The 27,697-nt window shown below is 44.9% G+C and overlaps 1 protein-coding gene across 3 annotated transcripts in view; it reads right to left on the bottom strand.

The window, feature by feature from the left end:
• Positions 1-7,222: 7,222 nt before the first annotated feature.
• LAPTM4B (lysosomal protein transmembrane 4 beta) overlaps positions 7,223-27,697 on the bottom strand; it is a 68,963-nt gene continuing 48,488 nt past the window's right edge. For 2 of the 3 annotated variants that reach the window (XM_027131477.1, XM_027131478.1), the window contains exons 7-8: positions 11,463-11,537; positions 7,223-8,842 (exon numbers count right to left, since the gene is read on the bottom strand). In XM_027131477.1, coding sequence (XP_026987278.1) covers positions 8,765-8,842; positions 11,463-11,537 — 153 coding nt within the window. In that variant the 3' untranslated portion in view covers positions 7,223-8,764. The remainder of the gene's footprint in view (positions 8,843-11,462; positions 11,538-27,697) is intronic. The other variant, XM_027131479.1, reaches the window with a different exon arrangement.

The following is a 27,697-nucleotide window of genomic DNA, read 5'->3' as shown; positions in this document are numbered from 1 at the left end:
AAAGAGCAGACAGGTTGGCTCACAGAACTCATAGCCTAAAATAACTTTTTTTGTTTTTGTTTTTTTTGCAGTACGCGGGCCTCTCACTGTTGTGGCCTCTCCCATTGCGGAGCACAGGCTCCCGACGCGCAGGCTCAGCAGCCATGGCTCACGGGCCCAGCCGCTCCGCGGCATGTGGGATCTTCCTGGACCGGGGCACGAACCCGTGTCCCCTGCTTTGGCAGGCGGACTCTCAACCACTGCGCCACCAGGGAAGCACTAGAAACACCAATTTTATTGACAAGATAGGGCCACAACGGGCAGCTCCACGGAACACAAATGAGGAAGAATCTAAAATTGCAATGTCACCTCACTCGCACCGTGTTTCTCTAGGTGACTGATGATGTTTGAGTCACATGTAAACTCCTGGAGCCCGTCCCTGTCCCACTCAAGCAGAAGGGCAGGATGTCTCACCTGGGAGAGGAGCTGTCATTCCTTTGGGGCACCTGCCAGTTGGTCAGAACAGGAGATAAGGTAGAGAGGGGGGCCTCCAGCCTTGCGTAAGGAACCCTCTGACATGGGGCAGTGCTTCCTTCCAGATGCCCCATCAATGTGGACAGCTAGTTCCGTGTCAGAGGTCCCCCTGAGGACAGGCTAGCTGACGGCACCATCATCCCAAGTGAAATGATTTCTAAATAAACATATGACCCCACCTTGGAAAGAGGATTCAAATGTTTTTATGTTATCCACACCTTAACTTGTTTACACATCTTCCTTATGCCATGCTGGGGAAGAGACTGAGCTGCTGTGGCCTTAAACCTGGAGGTTAGAGTGGTTTTTGTGGAATCAGGCTGATGACGCTACTTATCAAGTATGAGATAATAGGATGGAGTGGGGAGCCTTAAAACCTGGGCAAGATTGAAGGGAATCTGACTCGTTTTCTTGGATATTGACAAGGCTGAAACACTGCCCGTCTCCCTGGAGACTAGTTTCCACTTTGGAAGTGGAGGATGGACCTGCTATGTGTGGAAGCATCACTCAGCAACGCAGACTGCTGCTTCTTGCCTCCTGAAGCCCAGGAATTGGCAAAGAGCCATCTGCTATTAGAAGCCAGTAGCCTCATTCCTGTGACACTCAGCTAACTGCCTTCTCGCCACGCCATTACTGAGTCTCTGTCTGCATCGGTTGCCTGGTGTTAAATCAGACTGCAAGATACTTGGGCAATGAGTATGTGTATCTGTCCTATAAAATCTTCCAGCATTCTGGCAAAGCTCAATAAACTCAAGAATAACAAAAATATCAGAAGAAAGAACGTGGCTTTTCCACGTTCTCTCTTGCTGAAGAAAATAACTGGAACATGGTTATTACCGGGATCCAACAGAAGGGGAAATGCTACAGATGGTCCAGTGGAAAGAATAAGGAATAAGGCAGTGAACTGCTGAGAGCCACAATAAATCATAAGATGGAGAAAAATAAGATGTAATGCAATGAAGTGAACAATGTTTTGTTGGTAGAGCACTCTCTGAAAAGAAGCAATGGAAATGTCTTGACTCATTTAAAACAAGAATTGACAAAGCAATTCCCAAGTATAGAAAGTGCCAGAACATTACTGGCTATATGTACACTAGCTCTGAACAAAAACATGTAGAAAAGAAGATGCAATAACCAAAGTGTGAAAGAGCTGAGAGTTTCTTTTAGCTAGAGCAAGTTTTAAGACAGCTCAGCATCCCTGGCCAGGCCTAATGAGAGGGTACAGACCCTCAGGGCTTCACCGTTAGCTCCAGACTACCCATGGAGCTGAGAATTCTGGGGGGAGAAGGGGGAGTGACTATTTATGGGTGTGGAGTTTCTTTGGGGGTTAATGGAAATGTTCTAAAACTGATAGTGGTGATGGTTGCATGACAGTGAATAACACTAAGAACCGTTAAATCATACAATTCTATGGCATGTGGATTACATCTTAATACGTTTTGGTTTATGAGAAGAGGGCAGGTTTTAGTTCCGAGTCCTCATGCAAACACATTTAGTCTCTTTTTGAATCAGACTGCTTCTCTTCCATGTTTGCACACCTTGCTTGGAACACTCTCCATCCTGGAACCAGGTCTCTCACACATGGGCGGGGGGGGGGGGGGCTTCTTGCCCCACTCCTCAGCTTCCCTTCCTGTGCTTTCACACACCTTTTCTGGAGTTCACACTCCTCCTCTGGTAATGACTTTCCACTGCAGGACTTACCTGCTGGTGGGGACTTCTGGACTAGTGTCTGTGGTCCCCACCACAGAGAAATGCGCAAGGCTTTACTGTTGCTTGAGATACTCTTGTAAAGGCTGCAAGACAAACATGCTTTATCACATACAGCCTTTCAGGGGTTCTATTTAAATCTGAAGTGCCCAGGAAGTTGAAGAACACATCAGCTGTACTGGCTCATGGGCTTAGTCACTCCGTGGCATGTGGGATCTTCCCGGACCAGGGATCGAACCCACGTCCCCTGCCTTGGCAGGCGGATTCTTAACCACTGCGCCACCAGTGAAGTCCTGGTCACTGATTGTTTTAACAATACATTGATCTACTAGGAAAGGGAAAAGAGAAAGTTCAAGGGAGAGGCACATCTAGCATTTAATTTTTCATTCAGAGCCCTACTGAACTAGGCTCACATAAAAGGCACTTGATCACAAGAATAGAGCTAAGAATGTCATTTCCTTTTGATTGCAAATTGTGGCAGAGCATCAGCTAGTCCCTCGTCTTAGCTGTCCTTTAATTTTCCTTCAGAGATCAATCCTTCTGTTACCGTGTTGCTGAGTTCTGCCCATCACCTTTACAACTTCTGGAAGTCAAGGCGCCCCCGCCCCACAGTAGACACGCTCGTAGGGTCTATGGAGGAGAGACCTCCCTTTGTTCCCTTGCACAGTCTACAGGAACGAGATTTTTGTTTTTCTCCAGTGGTCTCTTCTGGGAGAAGTGGTCTCTGTGGAGCTTGAGCCCCACTGAGTTGTTGTTTAAGAATTAGTCACAATAACCGTGGGTGGGATTACAGGTGGTTTTAATTCCTCTCATGCTTATTTTATTCCTATTCTAGTAACTATTTTTGAGTTCGTTCTATTTGCCAAACAAGTGCCAGGTGCTGGGGAAGGAACAGACACAGCTTCTGTCTGAGTTTCTTATCTATTGGAAGATTACAGAAGAGAGAAGCCACAGGAACCAGAGTGTAAAATGAGCCTTGATTGGTATGCTATGGTATGCTCTGCTATGGGACAACATAAAATGAATCTCTTCCAAACTAGTGGGTCATAGAAAGCTTCCAGAAGGAAGTGACTTTCAAGATGAGACCCAAAGGATGTTACTGGCTTTATTTTCTATTTTTTCTTGCAATACATTACGTATGTCCTTTTTTATTTTTATCTTTTAAATTTATTTATTTATTTATTTTTTGTGGTACGCGGGCCTCTCACTGCTGTGGCCTCTCCCGTTGTGGAGCACAGGCTCCGGACGCGCAGGCTCAGCGGCCATGGCTCACGGGCCCAGCCGCTCCGCGGCATGTGGGATCTTCCTGGACCGGGGCACGAACCCGTGTCCCCTGCATCGGCAGGCGGACTCCCAACCACTGTGCCACCAGGGAAGCCCTAAATTTATTATTTTTTTTGGCTGCGCCACGCAGCTTGCAGGATCTTAGTTCCCCGACCAGGGATTGAACCTGGGCCACTGCAGTGAAAGCGCTGAGTACTAACCATTGGACTTCCAGGGAATTCCCTTATGTAATTTTTAAAAAACCCACAAATTTATAATGTTTCCTGATGCCCGAGTCAGACCTGGATTCACTACTAAGATGTTTAAGGAAGTTGGCTCTCAGGGACACAGCTGATTTAGTGCATTAACCTCACAGGGTGGGAGAAAGCCTACAGCCGCATGGGAGAGGGCTGCTCTAGTCTGCCTCTACTTGAGAGGCGTGAAAACAGACACCGTGAGATAGGCCTTCTGGGGCGGGGACGATGAAGGGAGTTGGGTCTCACGGCCCCAGCTATTCCTCCAAGGTAATGCAGACACGTTACATCACTGTTCTACTCCCTTATGATGCTTGAAAACTTACTGTACATATTCTTCTTAAAGATAAATCAGTGCAGTTTAAAATGGTGCCTAATTTCCTCCGAAGAAAACTGCTCACTTAAAACAATTAACCACTCTAAGAGGCCCACCTCAGTTGATCTTTCTTCCTACCTGAATAAATTCTTTTTTTAAAAAAATTTTTATTGGAGTATATTGTGTTAGTTTCTACTGTACAGCAAAGTGAATCAGCAATACGTATACATATATCCCCTCTTTTTTGGATTTCCTTCCCATTTAGGTCACCACAGCTGAATAAATTCTTTATGATAAGAATTAAAAGCTGATATTCACAGAACACGATTCAGCCTAATTAAACAGAAAATTGACAGCTTTACTTGTGATACAAACCTCAAGTAAAAAAATCCACCCTAGGGGCTTCCCTGGTGGCGCAGTGGTTGAGAGTCCGCCTGCCAACGCAGGGGACGCGGGTTCGTGCCCCGGTCCGGGAAGATCCCACATGCCGCGGAGCAGCTGGGCCCATGAGCCGTGGCCGCTGAGCCTGCGCATCCAGAGCCTGTGCTCCGCAACGGGAGAGGCCACAACAGTGAAAGGCCCGCGTACCGCAAAAAAAAAAAAAGACCTAACGTTGAAAGAACTGAAGGAAGATCTTGCAAAACTACAATAGTGAAATAAAGATACATTTGTTTAGCTAAAATGAATACTGGGGGAAAAGTGACATCATACAAAGGCCACCACACAAGACAGTGTCCTTTGTGCTGTGTGCGTCACACAGAGAGCAGACCCAATGTTCCTTCCTTTCCCCAGAGCTGGGGTTTCCTTAGGTGGAGAGGCCACAGATGGGAGCCTCATCAGCTCTTCAAAAGGTCTAGGTTGGATGCCCCAAATTCAGGGTCCCAGGAATCCAGGAGCTGTTGTTGCATATGGCTTTTCATAGGGGGAGCTGATATGCCGCAGCACTGAGCTGTGACTAGCAGAAAATCTGACGGCACATCCCCTCCTAGGCTTTCCTGAGAAACTGGCTCAGTCCCTTGATGCTGGCTAATCACGCCCAATCTACCCGGGTCACACAGTTCCTCTCCAAACTGTCTTTATTGCAACAATACACCCTGGACATCTTGACACACACCAAGGAACATATATATTTGCTGAGTTGAAGAGGTTCCCATCTTAGTAAGTTTACTTAAAACTTGTTTTGTTTGTACTGCCAATGGCTTTTTAAAAAGTATGTGTAAAGTTTTAGATGGGATAAAATAAATAAAACCTTAGTCCATTGTGCCGTTTTGAGCCAAACTCTTCATTCTGAAGCAGCGGCTGTTTTGCCAACTAGGGTCATATTGATGGGTGTAGAGAGCTGAGAGTTTTGCTTTGAGGTAACTTCTTCTGGGTTGGCCAGGTGACAGTTTCTCTCTTCTGCTGTCTCCACACACCAGTCAGCGGTAGGAATGCGTGGGCTTCTGGGCAGAAGGTCGCAGATGTGGCTGGCTTCCATACACCAGAGTCATCTGGCAGAAAACCTGGCCAGCGTGCAAAAACACTTTAAGTGAATTCCATGGGTGTGGAGACATCCTTGCAACGCCTCCTTTTTCCTTCCCTTTTAGGACATACATACGAGCTGGCCGAAACTCATTCTACACAGCAGCAGGCACTACTTCTGGTATTGAAATGGCTCAATTTAGCAGGCAGTCCTTTGGCACGAGTTACATCTGCCCTCTCCCCTCCAGAACATAGGAGTCTGCCTATGTGACCAGAAGCAATGTTACTTAGTAACATTTAGGTCCGTTTCCAGACCAGCTGCAAAAGCTCACGTATCTTTTCTTTTTAAATGGAAATAGTGTTTTTATAGTCTCATCGGTTTTCCTCTATCACAAAAGCTCCATTTGCACAGCAGGATTTTTTCTCCAATGGTGACCATTTCAAATACAATATATCCCCTCTATGGAGAAAACTTTAATGGTTACAGTCTCTAAAGGTGGTCTATTGAGAACATTACTGAGAAGTACTGTTGCTTAACGAACTGAGGGTGGAAAGACAAATGCAATGAGGTGTGGTTCAGTTTAGCAGTCAAACTAAACAAACGTTTGTTTGGGGCCAGAAGAGAGTTAAAAAACAAAAATGGGGGGAGAAAGGGAGGGGAAAGTGTCAGGCAACCTGTGGGACAACAGGATAGGGTGGGGCAGGGACAAGGACAGATGCAGGGGAGATGCGGCACATGTGTTTATGTAGGGAGAAGGTGCAGGAAGGGGAGTGACTAGTCTGTTGGCCTGAAAACTTCCATGTGTTGTGCCATTCTGGAAACCTGACTGGCCTGTGCAACGGAAGCTTGGTTTCTAGGGTGGCCAGACCCCATTAAGCCAAAAGATGTGTTTTCCTCTTCTCTCTGTCCAGCAAACAGACTTCAAACCCTCCCACGGGGCTGCTTATCAGTGGACCCACTTGCACACCTGGTGGTGCTGGACTGAATGTCCATGACCTTAAAATAGGGTTTTGGGGGGTCAAGATGAAAACCCCGAGGAACCCTCAGTCAAGTGACCAGAAAGTATACAGGCATGAGAGCAATTGAGGTAATTGACTGTTTTGTTTCTCTGTAGACAACAAACTAGAAGAAAGGAGCAGGATATTAAAGTGGGGTTTAAAACACATTTAAAAGAGAGGTATATATCTGGATTGGCGATGACAAGGACACAGCGAATTGCTGAGTGTGCTCTGGGGGGGTCATTTTAATCCAAGCATCACAACCTCTCCACAGTGCAGACAGGAAGACAATTGCTTACCGCATAGAGGTAAGTACGGGGGCAGCTTTGGAGCTCCGCCTGGGTTGGTATGTCAGGAAAGCCCAGCAGCATCGTGACATCCTGGTGTCTGTGGTGCTACTGAGTGTCACGTGAACAAGAGCCTCTCCGAGGACCCTACGTAGAGTCTCCAAACCAGCACTCTTCTCCACCTGACCATGTGCCATTTTTCATATTGTAAAAAAAGCATTAGGCAAAGCACTGGAAAATCATGGGGAGTAACGTGCAAATAACTGTGATTTCCTATGTGCCTTCCACAGGGATCAGTGAAACTACCTGACGGGCCTTCCCCAAACCTAACAGCCCTTCATGTGTTAATCTTCTGGGTATAAAACTTCAAGGAACAGCATTTCCGAGGTCGAGTTTACAAAGAATACTAATGAGATACACCAAGAGAAAGGACGGAGGCTGATTCTCAGGGATAAAAGTCATCCCCCTTGCCTCTTATTTTATTCTACATTTCCAAATTATCTGAAATACCCGTTCAGGAACAAGCCAAAGCCATTCTTATTTTAATCTCCCTTGGAACACAGTACAATCTGAACAGCGTATTAAAACTGCACTGTGGACAGAAAGCAATCCTATTCGAAGCAGCCGAGCTGGCAGAGCTTCGGCAGAGGCGGGGTCGGGAATGCTGGAAGCTCGTGTCTGCTCCTCTCCACTTCTCTTGGCCTAAGATGCTCTGATTTTACCAGCACTGAAATATTAAAAAAAAAAACAAACATATGTGTGAGACAAGCCATAAAACCTCCTCCTTAGGCCTCTTGCCCCACTTGGGCAAGAAGGGTTCCCAGGCACAATCACCAGAATCAAAAGGTGGTTTTTCTTGGATGTAGGCAAATCTCATTTTAATTGCAAATGGCTTCATTTACAGCACATTCAATAATGAACAAACAGGAGAGCTGTGACTTTTGAACATGTGAATATATAAAAGTCTCTTGAAATTCAGGTAGTCAGGATAAGGGCATTTCACAAGGAAGCACCCCTGCCACCTCCCGTCTTTCCGAAGACCGTTTTATACTTATTTTAAAAGATGACAAGGCGTATTCAGAAGTTCAAAGTAGTAGGATGTGCCTTGCAGGGAGAGAAGAAAACCTTTTTTCAGATTGTTGGGTAAATACTATCAGCAATTCCACTTGACAAAGGCTGATGGAGGTCCTCCCTGAGTCAGGCTAGGACAGAACACTAAGTGAAAGGGGCCTCTGAGCGGGGATGGGAAGGAAACTGCGAGAAAGGGAGAACCTGATACCACACGGTACCAACCAGTTCCCCTCTAACACTCCACGCCGTGACCCCAGAGGTGGGTGCACAAGAGCAGCCTCCAGGGTGGTGACTGACTGTCCTCGCTGCCGGGAATTGACACAGGGTCTCAATTTAGCCCGTGGACAAAATCCTTGACCGGGGAACCCAAACTGTCACTGAATTTAAATCATAAAGATCTAAGGAAATTCTTGTTTTATTTATGTGTATATCTGGACTCCTTACACGATTCCTCTTCTCCTAAGGGCTTGTTCTATACACTGGAATGGCCTAAGAGAAGCACTGCATAATTCTGATTTTATTTTACGCTTTCAAAAGAGAAAGGAGGGAACGGAGAGAACAGTGTCACAAATTCTTCAACTCTGGGGCTCAGCACGTACAACAGACTCCTCGGACAGAAGGTCCATCCGGATTGTTGGCTAGTTTCAATGCCGAGGAAAGCCTAGGGGAGCCCACCGCACTCGCACAGAAAGAATTCTACAGTTACTCTATCACAGTGCTCTAGCTAAGCATATGTTTCAAACTATAGAGTCTCAACTTAACATCTAAAATTTTAAATTGTAGCATTTCAGCAACAGATAAGCTCAGAGAGCTCGTCTCAGAAGTAAAATTGAAGAACTATTGCTCTGATGTATGGAAGTCAAACTGTCGCTCTCAGCTACGCCCCACTTCCAGGCTTAGGCAGACACGTAAGGTGGTGGCGGCTCCTTGGCGGCGCCATTCACAGTGGCATCATCGTACGGGGGTAAGAGCACCTGGGAAGAAGAAAAGACAGGGTTAGTGTTTAAAGGTGCACACACATTCCCCTGAGCTTTAATTTTTTTTTTTTTTGCGGTACGCGGGCCTCTCACTGTTGTGGCCTCTCCCGTTGCGGAGCACAGGCTCCGGACGCACAGGCTCAGCGGCCGTGGCTCACGGGCCCAGCCGCTCCGTGGCATGTGGGATCTTGCCGGACCGGGGCACAAACCCGTGTCCCCTGCATTGGCAGGCGGACTCTCAACCACTGCGCCACCAGGGAAGCCCCCTGAGCTTTAATTTTAATTGAACTTTTCCCATAACCTGTACCAGTATCAATTTTCCAGCAAGTGGCTAGACTTTGATGAGAGACTTTTTGAATCCTTAAAGAAGCAGAGGCAAGAGACTTTTGGACCTTTCTGAGTTTTCCAAACCGTGTCCACTTGTACCTGGATGTCACAGTGCCTGGCGGGTCCAAAGGGCTGTGTCTCTAGGACAAGGAAGGAGGCGGTGGTGGCTCTGAAGAGGAAAAAAGGCTGCAGGGTGATGTGTATGTGTGTACACTCAAATAGGGCAGGCGCCTGATTGACCAAGGGGCCCCCCATGGTGATGCCTGAGCACTGGACTGGGAAACACAAGGGCTTTGGTACCAACCTGGACTCAAAGCAGGGCTCAGCCACATCTGATCAGCAACACCATGGGTAGGTTGTTAGCTAACCTCAATATCTATGCCTGCACAATTGGGATAGCTGAGAATTAGAGGTCTATAATACCTAACATACTGTGTGATACACACCTGACGTGGCAGATGTTATCTGTAAACGGCTAGAGAGGAACGAATAAGTATCAGCATTAAGTTGATTAATAACGTTTCTGTTCACATTTCAAGTATAAAAACAATTGCATGTAATTGTTTATGAACCGTCAACCTAAAAAAACGTTGGCTGACTTTGGCTTCCTTCCTCCAAAACAGAGAGAATATCAACTCGATATGATTAACCTTTATTCAGTCAACTAACATTTATTATACACCTACTATGTGACAGTTCCTGCCCTTAGGAAATCAGAGATGAGATGAGTTAAAACCTTACTCAGCTCGGGCTTCCCTGGTGGTGCAGTGGTTAAGAATCCACCTGCCAGTGCAAGGGACACGGGTTTGAGCCCTGGTCCGGGAAGATCCCACATGCCGTGGAGCAGCTAAGCCTGCGAGCCACAACTACTGAGCCTGCGCTCTAGAGCCCATGAGCCACAACTACTGAGCCCACGTGCCTAGAGCCTGTGCTCCACAACAAGAGAAACCACTGCAATGAGAAGCCTGCGCACCACAACGAAGAGTAGCCCCCGATCACCGCAATTAGAGAAAGCCCACGCACAGCAATGAACACCCAACGCAGCCAAAAATAAAATAAATTAAAAAACAAAACAAAACCAAAAAACACCCAGCTCAAGGGCTTTGTGGAAGGAGAAAGAATATTAACAAATGAAATGGAAAACAAGACCACATTTTGTTACTTTTTCTATTATGGACATTACTTAAAGTGGTAAATGGTTATCAATTTCATGAGTTTTCATTTACTTATCCCTTTAGGGAGGACACTAAAATTCTCTTTTCAAGTTTCTGTTCTAAGTTTTTGTCCTACACTACTCCCCCCATACACACACACACACCCTCTCTAACTCAACACAGTTCACTACTTAGTTTTCTCTTCTTCCAGTCTTACAGCTCCTGTCGGGCTGAAGCCCTGTCTTACTTAACCCCAGGATTGGGTCCAGGGCCTATTTACTAGCTGGAACTCAGAAGATGTCAGTCACATAAATGAGTGAGGTATCATTTAGGCTGGCCCTTGGAGACTGGACGGTTGGTGCTGGGGCAGGGATGGAGCCCGGCATTCTAGGCAGGGGGCATCTGCATGGTTAGGGTCCAATCAGGAGACAGAAACCACCCAGTGGTTTGAACAGAGAAAGTTTAAAAAAGAATTATTAACAGGGGATTGGAGGTATGGAGAACTAACTAAAGGGGAAAAAAGAGAGATTAGTGCTGAGCGAGGGTACTCAAGAAAGGAACAAACATGGAAAGGGTTCGCCTCCCTAAGGCTGGGAATCAGACACTGTTGGCTCAATCCACTGGATGGTAGAAACGCTGGGAAGGCCGTCAGGAAGAGGGAGTGCTGGTGCCGCTGCCCTGGGGGCCGCGGCCAGCAAGATCCGGATGCTGTACTGCACACACAGACCGGGGAAGAAAATACTGTCCTCCTCCAGTGCACTCTGCCCACAAGGCCAGATGGCGGGTGGCTGGCAAAGGGGAGACTGTCACAAGGCCAGCTCCGAGTAGGCCAACCTGCGAACGTGGGACCTGCACAGCAGGAAGCGGGTAACTGGCTCAGCAAGACACGAGGACGCCAATGGGCCTGAGAATAGCTCCCCAAAGTGGCGGTGATGCTGCCCCTGTGTCCCAAGTCCTTCGTATCAGGCGTTACCCAATCAGAGTCAGGGCCAATGTTCGGCTGCTGGTGGTGCTAGAATGGAAGGAGCATCCAGGGCACGTTCAGTACAGGACGCCAGTCCAAGACCAGGAAGCATTCCTGTGTGCTCCCCACAGAACGAAACCATATGCTCTGCACCCAACAGGTCAGCACCTACCGAGGACGCAGAGGGCGCTGGGTCGTGCCCACACACACCGGAACACACCTCGCTGTCTGCTGAGGAACTCACACCCTGGAGAGGGCAGAGATGGGCGCAATGGTTAAGACTGAGCGTGATCAACTTGTGGGGGTAGATGAGATGTGAAAGCACAGACAGGGACAACTGATTTGGGCCGGAGGGCAGGGACGGTCCTCAGGAGGACACGTTGAATCAGGCAGAGAGGAAAGAGGACAGCACTGCAGGTGGGGAGGCAGGAGCACAGGCAAAAGGAGGGAAGCTGGAGGGAGAGCTCCTTCTGGGAACCGAGGGGTTGTGATGTGAATGCTTCGGGGAGAACGTGGTGTAGAAGAGGCGGGAAAGACAGGCAAAGGCCAGGACATGGAAAGGGCCTTGAGTCCACCTTAAGGAGCTTTTCCAGTCTTTGGCAGCAGTGTCTCCACTAGGAAGCCTACAACTCCCAGCTCGAGCTGAGGAACAAAGTGTATTCTCTACACCAAAGCCACAGCCCTGGCCTCTGCGTCTGCACATCTGACTCAAGGACTGAGCCTCCAGCACCCATGTGTGCGCACGTTAGATGCGGTAACTCATAACCAGCAGAAAGAGTTGTGATCAGCAAGAGAAACATTCGATTTTGCATGACTGAGTGTCAGCGTTATGCTCCCCAACCTCACTGAACAATTAGCTGATTCCTATCTGTCATTATCCTTGGAGAAGTGACCCTAAAGCACAGTGGAGCTACTTAAAAGGGGGTGAAATCAGCCATCACATCCAATTTATTTTTTTCCCTGAGCAAAACGTAACACTCAAATTCTCCAAAATGTTCACAGATGATTAAACACAACATTTTCTTTAAAAAGAAGAAAAAAGTCCTGCACGTTTGCCTTTTGCTTGTTAAAAACTTATTTCCACGTAGGCTTGGCTATTTATTTTCAAATTTGTTTTAAAGTTTCATTTCGAATCACTAACATCCTAATGGCTTTTTCTCTCAAACATTCTATTGCCTTGGACCCTTTAACCAAAGTCAAGATGCCTGGTGAAGACATTCTCCTTTCACTAAGATTCTGACACCCTCAGGCCTGTCTTCACCTCCCCATTACCACATACTAAATGCTGACCATAAAAATACTCTTCACAGAGCACTTCATGCTCCTTGAACTACTTTTATTATTTTTTAATTTAATTAATTAATTTATTTATTTTTGGCTGCGTTGGGTCTTCGTTGCTGCACATGGGCTTTCTCTAGTTGCGGTGAGCGGGGGCTACTCTTCGCTGTGGTGCGCGGGCTTCTCATTGCGGTGGCTTCTCTTGTTGCAGAGCATGGGCTCTAGGTGCGTAGGTTTCAGTAGTTGTGGCATACGGGCTCAGCAGTTGTGGCTCATGGGCTCTAGATTGCAGGCTCAGTAGTTCTGGTGCACGGGCTTACCTGCTCCGCAGCATATGGGTCTTCCCGGACCAGGACTCAAACCTGTGTCCCCTGCGTTGGCAGGCGGATTCTTAACCACTACACAACCAGGGAAGTTCTGTGAACTACTTTCAATGAAAAGTTCTCCAAACGGAATTGGTTTTAAATTCTGAAGTGACGGTGTCATCTTTTTTTATTATCTAAATGATGTTAATTTTTAATGATGATTTCAAGGAAGGGTTGGTGAAGTCAGGATTGCCATACTGTTTGTATTACAGTCTGTTAATACTGACTAAAAACACTTGCTACTGTCCTTTTCTTCTAATATCAATGAAGTACTTGGAAATCGGAGAAAATAACTACAGGGTCAATTAAGATAGAAGATGCCAATTAAGATGCCATACAAAACTGATTAAAACACAATGATTTTGGTCTTCCCTGGTGGTGCAGTGGTTGAGAGTCTGCCTGCCGATGCAGGGGACACGGGTTCGTGCCCCGGTCCGGGCAGATCCCACGTGCCGCGGAGCGGCTGGGCCCGTGAGCCATGGCCGCTGAGCCTACGCGTCCGGAGCTTGTACTCCACAACGGGAGAGGCCACAACAGTGAGAGGCCCGCGTACCGAAAAAAATAAAAATAAAAAAAATAAAGTAAAACACAATGATTTTGACATTTTTAGAAGCTGGCATTTAGTTAAGCCCAGTTTTTTATTTTAAGAACTTTAATCATTCACAATGAATGACCAGGACCTTCCCTGGTGGCACAGTGGTTAAGAAATCACCTGCCAAGGCAGAGGACACGGTTTCGATCCCTGGTCCTGGAAGATCCCACATGCCACGAAGCAACTAAGCCTGTGCGCCACAGCTACTGAGTCTGCGCTCTAGAGCCCACGAGCCACAACTACTGAGCCCAAGCACCTAGAGCCCGTGCTCTGCAACAAAAGAAGCCACCGCAATGAGAAGCCCGTGCACCGCAACGAAGAGTAGCCCCTACTCGCCACAACTAGAGAAAGCCCATGCACAGCAACGAAGACCCAACACAGCCAAAAAAATAAATAAATAAAATAAAACAATGAGTGACCAAAAAATAATCTCTGAGGACTAAAATTATAGGTCATGTTCTCCTTCGCTGTCTGGTAAACAGCAGCTACTCAATGAGTCGATAAACACAAATGCGTTATATATCTCAGCCACGCACCACTTTACTTCAAGCAAAATTCAATACAACCAAAACTCTAATCGAAGTACAGACCCTTGGAGTTTGTCTTAATAGGATCTCAACCACAGAGTGACTGATGGGGGAACTCTCTTCCACACAGATGGAAAATCCCTCTTGTCAATGACCCCAGAAGGGCATCTGTTCATTAGGAAGATTAGCATCCATCTATATATAGTATCTCTTAGGAGCTCTTATGCTAGGTGACATGTGCTGGTGGGAGAGCAGCTCAGCATTCATTTCAATTCAGTTCAACAAATATTCGAGGGAAACTTCATTCCCAGCTACATCAACATACAGAACCGTTGGAGGGACAAATAAATGAACATCAAAGGCTGCAAAATGTAATACCCTGGAATAGAAGTGATTCCAACTGGCCATAAATCTGCAAGCCATTAAAATTTGGAAAACTAATTCCATCAAATAGTAGGAAATAATAAAACGCTCAAGAGGAAAGAACTACTTATTGGGAAAAATAAGAAATGTTTGGATACTATGGTTAGAGTTTTACTGTAATATCAGAGTTAAGGCACTAAAGGCTTATTTGGAATTGTACAGTTTGCTAGGACTACATTACATATAAGCCACATAAATGTCTTCAGACATTCACAAAATTATGTGCCAGATTTTACGGGTGTGCATTTATTTTCCAGGGGAGGGTGTTCAGAATCATTAGATTCTCAAAGAGCCATCCAGAGATTCTGGGGTCCAGGACTGGGGGGTGGGGGGGAGGGCAGTACAGGGCACAAGGTAAATTGCACCAGAAGTCTGTCCGCTGGCCCCGCATCCAAATAAGGGTGAGGTAAGTTAAAAGGCCCAGGATGACAGCTGTGTGGCACCTCATCCACCTTGGAGCAGGAGAAGCTCCAGCAAAGAACGAGGACTGACTGGTTATCTCACAGAGTCAAACATTTGGAGAACATTGATAGGTAATTGACAGACCTGGGAGATCGGGGTGAGGTAAAAGGTCAAACACTTGGCAGCTGAAAAAACAAGGCAAATGTCTGCTGGAGGAAAACAAAAATTGTACAAGAAAGGGAATGTACATGACAGAGCTGTGCACGGAACAATAGTCACATAATCAAGGTAAACATTAACTGGTGATGTAACCAAAAAATCTGATGTGACTGTATTAGGTGGATGAAGGCAGCGGAGAATATGGGGAGGAGAGTAAAAGTTCAATTCTATTCAACACCGGGAAGTCAAAAGGTATCTCAAATTGATCATCGAAAAATTAGTAACACAGACATATTATTTTAAAATATGTAGGTAGGGCTTCCCTGGTGGCGCAGTGGTTGAGAGTCCGCCTGCCGATGCAGGGGACATGGGTTCGTGCCCCGGTCCGGGAAGATCCACATGCCGCGGAGCGGCTGGGCCCGTGAGCCATGGCCACTGAGCCTGCGCGTCCGGAGCCTGTGCTCCGCGGCAGGAGAGGCCACAACAGTGAGAGGCCCCCGTACCGCAAAAAAAAGAAAAAATAAATAAAATAAAATATGTAGGTAATGGAGGTAAATACAAGAAACAAGTAAGAGTTGACAGTGTTTACAGCTGGGGTGAAAAGTGGAAGATAGTCACGAGAATGGCAAAGGACCACTGAGAAATAAATCTTGGGAATTCCCTGGCAGTTCAGCGGTTAGGACTCAGCGCTTGCACTGCTGAGGACCCGGGTTCAATCCCTGGTCAGAGAACTAAGATCCTGCAAGGTGCGAGGAAAAAAAAAAGGGAGAAAAATAAATCTTTCACTAGCATGATTTTTAGCTATGTACATGTAATGCTGTGTTAAAAATAAAAGTGATATTTTAAAAATAAAAGAATAATCATGGCAGTCTTGAAGGAAAGAAGTCAGTCATCAAGGGGCAACTTTCAACCTGAGGGCGGTGGGCAGGCTCATAGCTACCTCATTCCTCTTGCTTCTTGGCTGGTGGGTGACACGTGTGTTCGCCGTGAGCCCCTGCAGGGGTCTGGAAAACGCTCCTAACTTGCCCAAGATGCCCCTCCCTACGCCGGGAGGGGTGGTGGGGGCTGGACTCGTGCAGTTGAGACGCTAACAAAGCAGCCAGGGAGCGCCTCGCAGATGGAGGTCCCTGCCTAGGAGGTGAAACGTGTTTTCACGGAGCAGCTGGGCAGGACCTGGCCCCTTGCCTGCTTGAGACTCTCCTCCAGACCTGTGAGACCCCACCCGATCTAGGGTGCCCCAAATACCAATGGGAACTAGAGAACTATGATGCCACGAGGGGCCCCCAGGATACCTGCTCTTCACGCCACTCATGCCCAGGCCAACAGCAGCCCAGTGTCTGGCTCTCTCCTGTCTCATTTATTTCCATGACTCCCTAGCACGGCAAGTTCATTACCAATCTGACTCCTTTTCCCTATGATTTTTCCCTCCTCAAATGTTCTTCTTCCTTTGTATGTCACTCCGTACAAAGCCCAAACAACCCCAAGCTCATGTTAAAATCACTTCCAACATGGAGATCTGAAATAGTCTAGCCTCGATTACTCTCTTCTCCTCTGAGTTATGCTGTGCAATTGCAGTATGACAAATTAATTTTTTAAATAAAAACACCAGTTAGATATTTCCATATTCTTTATAGATAACATGAAGTCGTAACACTAGAAATGGCAGTAACTACAGTACAGCACTCTGAACTCAGACACAAAACCACTCTCTTAAAGCACTTACATAACTGGCTTATCAATTAAATTATATGCTATCTTGTACTATTATTAACGGTCTTGTGAACATTTACCTTTCTCCTCTCCAAAAAGTTTCTAAAAGGCAAGACTCTTACACTTCCATAGTCCTTTCTTAGCACTGGTTTTTAGACAGAGGTGTGTCCAAATTTGAGTCCTATCATTTCAGCTCTGTGGCCACGGTCAAATTCTAGAGGCAATATGGGGTGGGGGGAGTCAAACTGAAATGACACATGGGTTCAAATTCCAGCTGGGACGTAGCAACCCTGGGGTCCTGAGAAAGTTAGTAAATCTACCTGAACGTCAGTTTCCACACTTATAAAATGGAGACCACGATGGATACTCCTCAAAAGACTGTTAAGGATGTAAAGGAGGCGCCATACCTAATGCACGAAGTACAGGCTGAGCACTTGAGCGCTCAGTAAACGGCAGCGAGATAACCAACGCGGTATGACTGTCCAACTAGTTCAGCTACACACCTTCCTTAAGGAAGCGACACCAGTAAACACTACTCACAAATTGATACCTGTGGGTCAGAAAAGGAGTTCCTCTTCCCTCTCAGGTGGCTGCAGGAAGTATAAGAGGCTAACCACTTAAGCTGCTCTGAGCCTAACTCTTCCTTAACAAAAGTAACTGAATGATGAGAAAGGAGACAAAGTGGACACCATTTCTACCGCAGGCTGCAGGTCTGTGGAGCTGTGGGCACCTCTCACATAGTTATAGTTCTAAAAGCCAAAGTGAGTGTGGTTGAAACACCATGTCCGTCCATTCACTCCTCACCCCAGGACACCTGAGCAGCCCCCAGAGGGCAGCTGTTGTGCCAGCTGCCGGGGAGGCGGAGATGGAAGGCTGGAGGATGCCCATCCCAGGAGTGGGGGAGAGCGCACGTGAACTGTCCCAAGAGACCGAGAAACACCTGCAAAGGTGTAGGTGGTTTGCTTTAGTCAGAGACCTGGGTGTGTGAGTCGGGATTACAAGGGATGAGCCTGGAACAACAGGCGAGATCCCAGCCAGGCTTGCAAGCAATACCAGGAAGTGCAAATTTCTTCTTTAACAACCAGCCGTCCTCCCCAGCGTGAGGGGGATGGGAGCTTTGGTGATGTTCATGTGTCAGAGCCTCCCGTGGGCATACACAGGTGTGTTTTTACAAAACCAGTTGCCCTTCTCTCCCCCTAAAGCACGGACAAATAAAATACCACTATAGGGCTTCCCTGGTGGCGCAGTGGTTAAGAATCTGCCTGCCAATGCAAGGGACACAGGTTCGAGCCCTGGTCCGGGAACATCCCACATGCTGCGGAGCAACTAAGCCCGTGCGCCACAAGTACTGAGCCTGCGCTCTACAGCCCCCAAGCCACAACTACTGAGCCCACGTGCCACAACTACTGAAGCCCGGGCGCCTAGAGCCTGTGCTCCACAACAAGAGAAGCCACGACAGTGAGAAGCCTGTGCACTGCAATGAAGAGCAGCCCCTGCCCACTGCAACCAGAGAAAGCCCACGCACGGCAACAAAGACCTAACACAGCCAAAAATAAATAAATAAGTTTATTAAAAAAAAAAATACCACTATAAATGGAGACGTCTTTTTCCTTTTTTTTTTTGGCTCCTTTGTGGGGCAGTGGGTAGGAAGCAAGGGGCACAGTATTCATGAGAGCACAATAGCTCACGAGACCCACGACTGTTGATAACACAATCAGTAACAGTCCCTCAAAGCTGCTTCACAATTAAGATGAACTTGGCAGGATGAAGTTATCACTCCACTCCCTTCTCTGGCCTCAAGAAAATATCAGAACGCAAGACTGCATAGCTGAGACTGATGTTGTTACAGGGATAATGCTAAAGCTGTCCTTATTTATTCAAAGGACAAAAAAAAAGCAAACCATTGGTAAACTGAGATTTTAAATACTACGCCGCAAGTCACAAATGACTGTCATAGAACAAAGTGGAGTGACATCGCAGTTGAGAAATGCTGAAGTTATAAACAGCAGAGCCCCTGAAGACTTCTAAATCCAGGGATGACAAAACCAGATTTATGTTTTAGATCCATCTGACAGCAACAGAGAGAAAAAACTGAAGAGAAAGTAGAGTTCAAGGCTAGAGGCTAAAAGCCTAACTCTAACAAGTTTAAAGATGACCCCTCAGTTACAGGCTTGGGTGATTAAGTGGACATTGCTACCATTCAGTAGAATCTAAGAAAAGAAGCAGATACGGAAGAAACGGAGTGAGCTCTGCAGTGGGATCCTCTCTGGAGATGACCACAGGATGACTGGGGACATGGGCACCGAGCTGATCTGGGTCACAAAATCTAAGCTACTTCCTTCAACTCAGTAAAAAAAAAAAAAAAGAGAGCAAGACAAATGATTTGTTAAATACTGTTCATTCATTTCATCAACAAATGCTGGTCGTACTATGTACCAGGCACTGAGGATACCACACCACTGACACTTGTAAGGTCCGAGCCAGCAGATAGCTTATGTGCTAGGGGAGGAGTCTGATAAACAGAGTTTTTCTTCCATGGCGAAGTGCAGAGCTTCTCAACCGGTGTCCATTCACAACAGTGTGCCATATAAATGCTGCAATTTTCTGTTTGCCACCATGTTGAGAAGACTGGGGTGCCCTGGGGTAGCAGCCATGGACTGTGGAGTCAACCATGTGGGCCGACAAACTTCCCAACTTGGAGGCCTTGGGCCAGTCACTTCTTTAAGCCTCAGCTTCCTCATCTGTAAATGGGGACGAGACCAGTCTGTCTCACAAGGTTAATGAAATGAATAAGCCCAAGTTATGTGCTTATTATTAGCACAGTACATGGCAGGCACTAAGCTCAACAAATCTGAATTTTATTCCATACATTTGTGAAAGGATGAGATGGCTTGCTGTACTGATCAGGATACAAAATAAGACAAATGAATGTTAAAATGACCCAGAAACAAGGCAAAATAGAGATTATGGGGGTTATCAAGTTTTTATTTCTATATATGGATGGATGGATACATATATACATATTTTGACAAATAAATATATAGAGAGAGAGGGAAAGAGGTAAGTAAGGGGGGGGTGTGTGTGTGTGTTACTTTTTTTCTGGCAGTAAACTAAAACAGGACTTTATAGAATGGATCTTTGTACAAAAGATAGTTTCTTATCTTTGCATAAGAGCTTTAGCTGCGGTTTTTCAACACGTTAGCAACTATTTTGCAAGTGAATTATTCTCTTATTGATTTCCACTATAGTTTGTTAAATATAAGCTGGATTTAGAACTACTGGCAAAATAATAAATACGGGAGAATGAAAACTTTCTCAGGAAAAAAAATATCCTTATAAAAAGGACCGAAAGATTAGGTGCTGCTCTTTGCCATTCCACTTGCAGGAGGGGAAAGCTCTATGCAGGCCCTAAGTAGGGTTATTAAATCCCTTGGGATGGTTCAAATAGTTGTCCTACAAACACCTAGAAAACTCAGCTTAAATTGCCACGAAGACTGGGGTCTGTGAACGATATGGGCCAAACCTGGCCCGCTGCCTGTTTTTTTGTATGGCCTGAGGGCTCAGAATGGTTTTTACATTTTTTAAAAGAAAAACGTTTCGTGATGTGTGAAAATTATATAAAACTCAAACTTCAGTGCAACACAGCCACGCTTGCTTGTGTATGTATTTTCTACAACTCCTTTCACACTACAACAGCAGGGGTGAATAGCTATGACAGAGACCATATGGCCCGCAAAGCCTAAAGTATTTACTATCTGGCTTTTACGGAAAACAGTTTGCCTCCACCTGAACGAAGGAAAAGCATTACCCTGAATTCTGACCTTGGAAGATGTGATAATATCAGATGTGAAAGTACAAAGCCCCAAAACAATCGTGTCATTTAGGGGCACTTGAATCTTCCCATGGTCCATTTAAATTAATCCCAAGTAGCCAAAATATTTTTTTCCTTTACCATTTGTTACACCCCTAACAGTCTACAATGTACCTTGTTTAAAACAGGCAGCATTTACATTGACACCACATTTGCCTACTTAGATGTGAGCTTCCTTTACTCGGGCCAAACAGGAAAGGGGAGATAGGTGAACCATGAATCTCCAAGATTAACTGAAACAGCCATCTGGGCATTTGCGATAGGATCATCGCAAACAGGAAGTTTGGGCTTAACTTTTTTTTTTTTTTTTTTTGCTGTACGCGGGCCTCTCACTGTTGTGGCCTCTCCCGTTGCGGAGCACAGGTTCCGCTCACACAGGCCCAGAGGCCATGGCTCACGGGCCCAGCCGCTCCGCGGCACGTGGGATCCTCCCGGACCGGGGCATGAACCCATGTCCCCTGCATCGGCAGGCGGACTCTCAACCACTGCGCCACCAGGGAAGCCTGCCTGGGCTTATCTTTAAGGCATTTAGAATAACTGTTTCCAAACTTTTAAAATAACTCCACCTATAATATACACCAGTAAACACACACATACACATAACCATTTATTTCTGATTCTAATGTGCACATTTTAACGTCTGAATTTAGGCTGTGCCTTGTAACTAACAGCACCTAACAATAAGAAGCACCTAAGATAATGGTGCAATTTACAACCAATGGTATCTTGTACTCAATTCAACAGACCAGGGGTTGGGAAGAACAAAAACAAATTTGGAAGATCCTAGTGAAACCTTCCCCCACCTACAGAAGGAATAATTTCCAAAGACAAATAAGGTGGAAAGTAATTGTATCCTCAATTCACTGAAGAACCAGTATAAACTGTCCTCACCTGATTTTACAGGAGGATGTCATTATTTCCCTTAATTCTCAGCAGAGAAGCTACTCAAATTCTCTCACAGATTATACTTACAATATAGAATTCTTATTTCAAATCTTCCGTATTGGGTCAAAAATCCTCACTGGTGAGATATTTGGGCAGGAAACACCAAAACAATACCGTGGCCCAAATTGAAAGCTAAGATGCACTAAAACATCTAATGTTCAAATAAGTATATCTAAAGTAACTATATTTAAAACTATATAACTTTATCAAAATCAGTATCTTAAGAGCTACATTTTTATCTAAAATAAAAATAAATAACTATTGAGGAAGTAGAGGGAATGCCCTATCACAGGCATCTCAGCTGCTTCCTGTCCCCCAGGCCTGAATGTGCTGCGCCACCTACTGTGCACATCTCTTTTGGGATGGGGTTCTACCCTGTGTGTTGCACGGGCTGCCAACCAGGCCGTGCTCAGCTGACTGTGCTCAGTGGCTGCCAGGGGACTTTGGCTGGAAGGACTGCTCAGAACCTCAGACTCCCATTTTACCTGTTCTCCTTCCCCACACAGTTCCCTCCCTCGAATTAATGGAAAGGGAGAAATATCTTCTGCTTTGTTTTCTAGTATTCAAGAAACCAATCGCGTAATTTCCTATTACCATCTAATCTGTTGTCTACAAGCTTTGCTTTCTCGTAGCTGTAACTGTAACACAAACTTCTATGTTCTTTTAAAGCATCATAAGCCTTTCTTCTGCTGTTACACTGCTCATAATTTTTATGGCAATAAGGAGATTTTATCAAGTGGGCATACCCCTATTTAATCAAACTGGTTCCCAACTACTAGACAGTGAAATTGGATACTTATGCTGTTAAAAAACAATGCCGCATGAATATCTTATACACTTTTTTTTTTTTACTAATTCCTTAAGATATATTCCCAGAAACTTTCTTAGAATGTTGAAAAATACAATTCAATGTCTCCTTTGTCCCTAGAGTAAAATCAACACGGATTCTATTTTGGACACGTGGGATAAAATAAGTCAAGTGCCGAGTGTGTTTTAAAGTAAAACACAATGAAAATAGAGGATGATTTTATAATTGATTCCCTGCAAAGCTACTCTAAATTTTTCTTACTTGCTATTATAGGAAGATTACCATTGAGCGATTGATTAATATCCTTTATTCATGTTCACAGTGAAAACTGGGTCTATTTGAACCGTTCTTCCAGAACTTTTAGGTGTCAATTATCTATGTGTTGGTTTGACCGCTCCAGTTGTTCTCTGGATGAAATAACTGGAAACTTATACGGGTCAGAGATAATTTCCATCAGATTAGTATATTTTTTTCAAAAGCTGTATTTTACTGAAGGAGGGAAAGAAACACGAGCTGAGTTAACATCACACACTGTCAGCTTGCAGCATGGAATACGTTAAAGCAGGGGAAACGCTTTCCAGAGGAAATCTCAGCGGGCATCCAGTCCAATCTTATCCACGATGCTTTTCTATCAGAACCAACAGCCAAGTCTGTCTGAAGCCACGTGCCCATATGAAGCTATCAGGAAAATGCATGGGGCTGAGTTACAGAAGGGAGGGCTATCTAACACAAGGGAACTACAAGGACCTACTGTATTGCTCAATATTATGTAGCAACATAAATAGGAAAAGAACTTGAAAAAAAACAGATATATGTATATGTATGTATGAATGAATAAAATAAGGCAGCTGCCTTGGTGTCACCAAGTTTACTTCTAACTTTTCTTCCACCTCTTTCTTTAATCCACCCTCCCATTCCTTCCCCTGAGCTAGAGAGCAAAAATAAGCAAACAAAACGAAAAGCCTCACTGCTTTGGAAGTTTGTGACTTGACTTGAGAAGAATCATCAAAATGAATTACTTTCCTACTTCACTGCTGCTTGTCCTGGTCAATGCCCCGCCAGCAGCAACAGGGAAGAACACCCAGCCCTGGCGGCAGTCTGCACAGATGACAGTCTAGGAGGAGGGTGGCGGGTAAAGAAAGGCCGGAGCCAGGCTGCGAAGGTTGTGATCCCCCCTCCGCTCCCCGGGCACGCACGAGCTGTGTGACCGTGGGAAGGTACCCACTTGGTAATTTCCTCTTTTGTACCCAGGGATCTACTTCAAGGACTCTTGTGAGACTGAGTTCATATATAGAAAGCCCGCACCGCAGAGCCGGGCAGATGGCAACCACTACCTAAGTGTCTGGGGAGAAACCCCCAGTACAAAAAGCTACAGAGCGGGAGATAGGACAGATGCAGAGAAGAGCGGAACCTCACCGGAGTTCTTCAGCGCTCGGCTGGATGACACTTGTGGGAACACCGCTAAGGAGATGAGAGTGGGTCAGTTAACTTTCAAGGTCTGGTCCTACCATTCGGGTGAGTGACTTAACGTTTCAAGTCACAGTCACAGACCAGACACATCCTGGGGCTTCATGCTCACTCCGTGGCCCCTCACTATCAACTATCGCTGCTACGTCTGACAGCCCTCTTCAAATCCTCCCCCTCTTCCTCAGGCCCTCTGCATCAGAACTGCATGGTCTTCATCACTGTAGTGATCTGGACAACGGAAATGGTCTCCTGGCTGCTCTCTCTGCTTATCTGGGATGTTACCCAGTCTATTATCAAAACCTCTCACATTTTTTAAATTAAAAAAAAAAAAAGCAAAAGCAAAAGCTTAGATCATACAAACTACTAAATTACAAGTGAAAAGAGATATCTAAAATTGAGGTATTATGAATAAGATGTCTCTCTTGTATTCCAGTACTTACTAGGCCAGAAGCTTCAGAGCCAATAACTCACAGGCTGGAGTTTCAAATCCTCTACAAGTCCTGTAACTGGAGAGCCTTCTTCGCCCCCTCCCCACCGCCTCCTGGACCCCCTGGTTCATACAGGCAGGTGACAGTGGTGAAAGGTGTATTTTGTGAGGTATGTTTAACGTACATGAATCTGAAATGCCCAGGACTGAAGGAGATCTTCAGAGCCAGCCTCATTACCGCCTTTAAACGAAGGCTTCCTCACACAGTTTCTGAAAATCAGTTATGACTTTTCTGAAGAATCTGCAAGATGATGACTATACATTCATCTTGGTAACAGTCTAGTTTCTCAGACATGAAGGAACTTCTGAAGTCTAAAAAATCTCTCCTGCTATCAATTTAGTTCATTCCCTCCCCTTCTGTCTCTGGGGGTGGGATGTGAGAAAAGAATAAACACAACTCATGTCACCTGGTCAAGAACTTGTTTCTAATCACATGTAATCTATGCCTAGGAAGTAATGAACAAACTCATTTTTAAAAGCAGCAGGAGGGAAAAAAAAAAACAATGGAATTTTTTATGCACAATTTTTGAAAGTCATTGAGAGGACTACTAAATAAATCCACCCCACCTCCAACCCTTCGCAGTCAACTGAGAGTGTTTTGTGGCTTTCTGACAGCCCAAGGTCAGCCTTAATTAATCTCATCCTCTCAGGGATATCTACAGGGAAATGACTGCTGGGGAGATAATCTGGCCTTCACCAGGTCACTGACTTTTTTCTTAACTGTGTTTTTCAAGCAGTCAGGATCAAAAGGCAGCCCCACACAACAAAACACTTTTTTTTTGCCATGCCACATGGCTTGTGGGATCTCAGTTCCGGGACCAGAGGCTGAACCTGGTCTCAGGCAGTTAAAGTCCTACCCACTGGACTGCCAGGGAATTCCCGGCAAAACACTTTTTGAAGTCAGAACAATAAACCTGTATATAGTGTTTACCAAGATTAGCACCTGCAATATGATATGGCATAACGGACTCCATGAACTTTAAAATTTTCCTATTTATCCCTAAATAGCCATTTTCCTACATTGCCCAAGACTATGACCCTTTTATCTGAAATCAGAATTTCGGATACTACTTTGGATAAACATTCATCTCACTGCTTTTAAAGTGCCCCAATTGATTCCCTCCTCATGGATTTAACGCAACACTGGGTACTGCCACAACTCAAGTCTGCACTGGTATTAGCAGATTAAAAGGATTTTTCAAATCTCGATTTGCATAAATTTTAAGGTGAAAGAAATCTGTTTCTACTATTTAGTATTTTAATACATTTTTCCTCTTAAGGCCAGATTTTGATGAAGGTAGGGGAGAAAATGTGGTATTATGTAATATATATCCAGAATGTGATTTCTATTGAATACAGTGTTCTAAAGGGAAGGTTGCATCTCTCCAGGGTACCTAACCGTGTATGGCAGTGACTCAAAGGGACACCTTGGGATATTTTAAATTTCCAAGGAAAACACTACAAAGCCTGTTAGGTACTACACTAACTACTACTCTGAAGTTGTCTGGACCTGACTACTTAATGAAGTAAACAGCTAGGTATATCTTCTGGCCTAAGGGCATCATGAAAAAAATACCAAGACCCTAAGAGGCATTATGAACTAACAGAGTTTGTGACCTCTCTGTCTTAAGGCATTTCTTTCAAAGGTTTTTGCTTTGGTTTAGTTAGGAAACTGGAGCAATTAATCCACAGAATGATCTCCAATATATAATAACACTATCTATTCTCCCTGAGTAGTATTTGGAAAAGTAGATACTTGGCTAATAATATGTGTACTGTTTTAGAGAAGAAAAAAGCAGCACATTTATTTTCTACCAACAAGAGCCCCAGTATCTTTCCACAGAAGTCACCCTGAGACTCTTCAGCCTGGGAGAAAAGCCATCTGGCTTAATACTTGATAGGAAGTGAAAGACACAACGTGTCTGTGTGGATTCCCCATAAAGACATGGACAAAAGAGAAACATACATGACACACTATAAGGATCTTAATATAGCTATGGAGACCAGGGAAAATGACAGAACTAGATCATTCCAGGCCCCACTTAGGATCTCAGAGTGAGACTCCAGTATTTTTTTTTAATTAGAACTCCTTTGGTTCTTGAACTCCTTTAGTACTAGTCAAAACAACCTTTAAATATGCAGAGCCCCTCTTTAAAAAAAAAAATCTATTCTCCAACCCTAGAAATACAGATTATGGTCTCTACTGAAAGGAAGCAGGGGTCCTTGGAGAAATAGCTCCAGGTGTGGAACAGGATATGAACAAGATGAGCCCAGAACGGCAAGGAAGCGATCACACTACCAGAGTTGTGTAAAAAGACTCAGATGCCAACTTGAAGACGCTCCAACTGGGCAAAGACGGCATAATTAGGACACTCATAAGGATGTTAGCTATGGTGTAGCTGTTCAGAGGAAGATTTTGGGTTTCCCCTTAGAAAGTCTTAAAATAGGTATGGAACAGTAGGTAAATTTTCTTTAGGGTTACTGATAAAATTAATCAAAATAGCTGTACTTTTCAACGGAACATCCCCAGTTCTTCTAATAACAGGCCTCTTTTCATTAGTTCATTTATTACATTAAAAAAAAAAAACCCTCACTGGCCATCACTAGAGAATGATGGACCAACTTGTCATTTTGAAAACTGATAAAGAGAACAAAAGCACATATATTTATCATTGTCCCAAGTACCACTGGGTAACTAGATACTACTCAAGGGAAAGTTTCTCTTTATAGAAATATTCCAGCTAATAAATGAAAAGTGATAGCATGTCATCATATTGCAATTCCTAATGAATTGATGATATCAATGGTTGCTGACATCCCAGAAAGACAGAATCAACCAGACATCACCTGCATCCTGATGGAAGAAAAATTATCAACTATAAAGCAATCTTACAAAAAGAGGAAAATGGGAATATAAATATAGGAAGCGTTTAGATCCAACTACTAATTTACTGGAAATACAGAGATCTATATTATAGGTATGCAATCAGTAAAATCTAGTTTGTGGGCCAGTTGTTTCTTTAAAAAAATTACAAAGTCTTAAAATGCATACTGACCCACAGATCGGGTTTCAAATAAATTACTAGGAAAATTAACAGGAGTCGATTGAAAATCTAAACACTCACTGGATATATTTTATATTAAGGAATTATTATTTTAGATATAATAAGTACTCTTTAGAAAAATATCCACAATACCATTATTTTTTAAATATTTATTTATTTATTTTGGCCGTGTTGGGTCTTCGGTGCTGCGCACAGGCTTTCTCTAGGAAAGTAGAAACAAATCATCAGTTTCCTTATCTTAAAAATGGCAAGTTGGGGCTTCCCTGGTGGCGCAGTAGTTAAGAGCCTGCCTGCCGATGCAGGGGACA

This window comes from Aethalodelphis obliquidens, unplaced genomic scaffold, assembly GCF_003676395.1.
Source record: "Aethalodelphis obliquidens isolate GAN/ISIS:26980383/991018 unplaced genomic scaffold, ASM367639v1 scaffold39, whole genome shotgun sequence".
NCBI lineage: Eukaryota > Metazoa > Chordata > Mammalia > Artiodactyla > Delphinidae > Aethalodelphis > Aethalodelphis obliquidens.
This window is presented reverse-complemented; position numbering and strand designations above follow the sequence as displayed.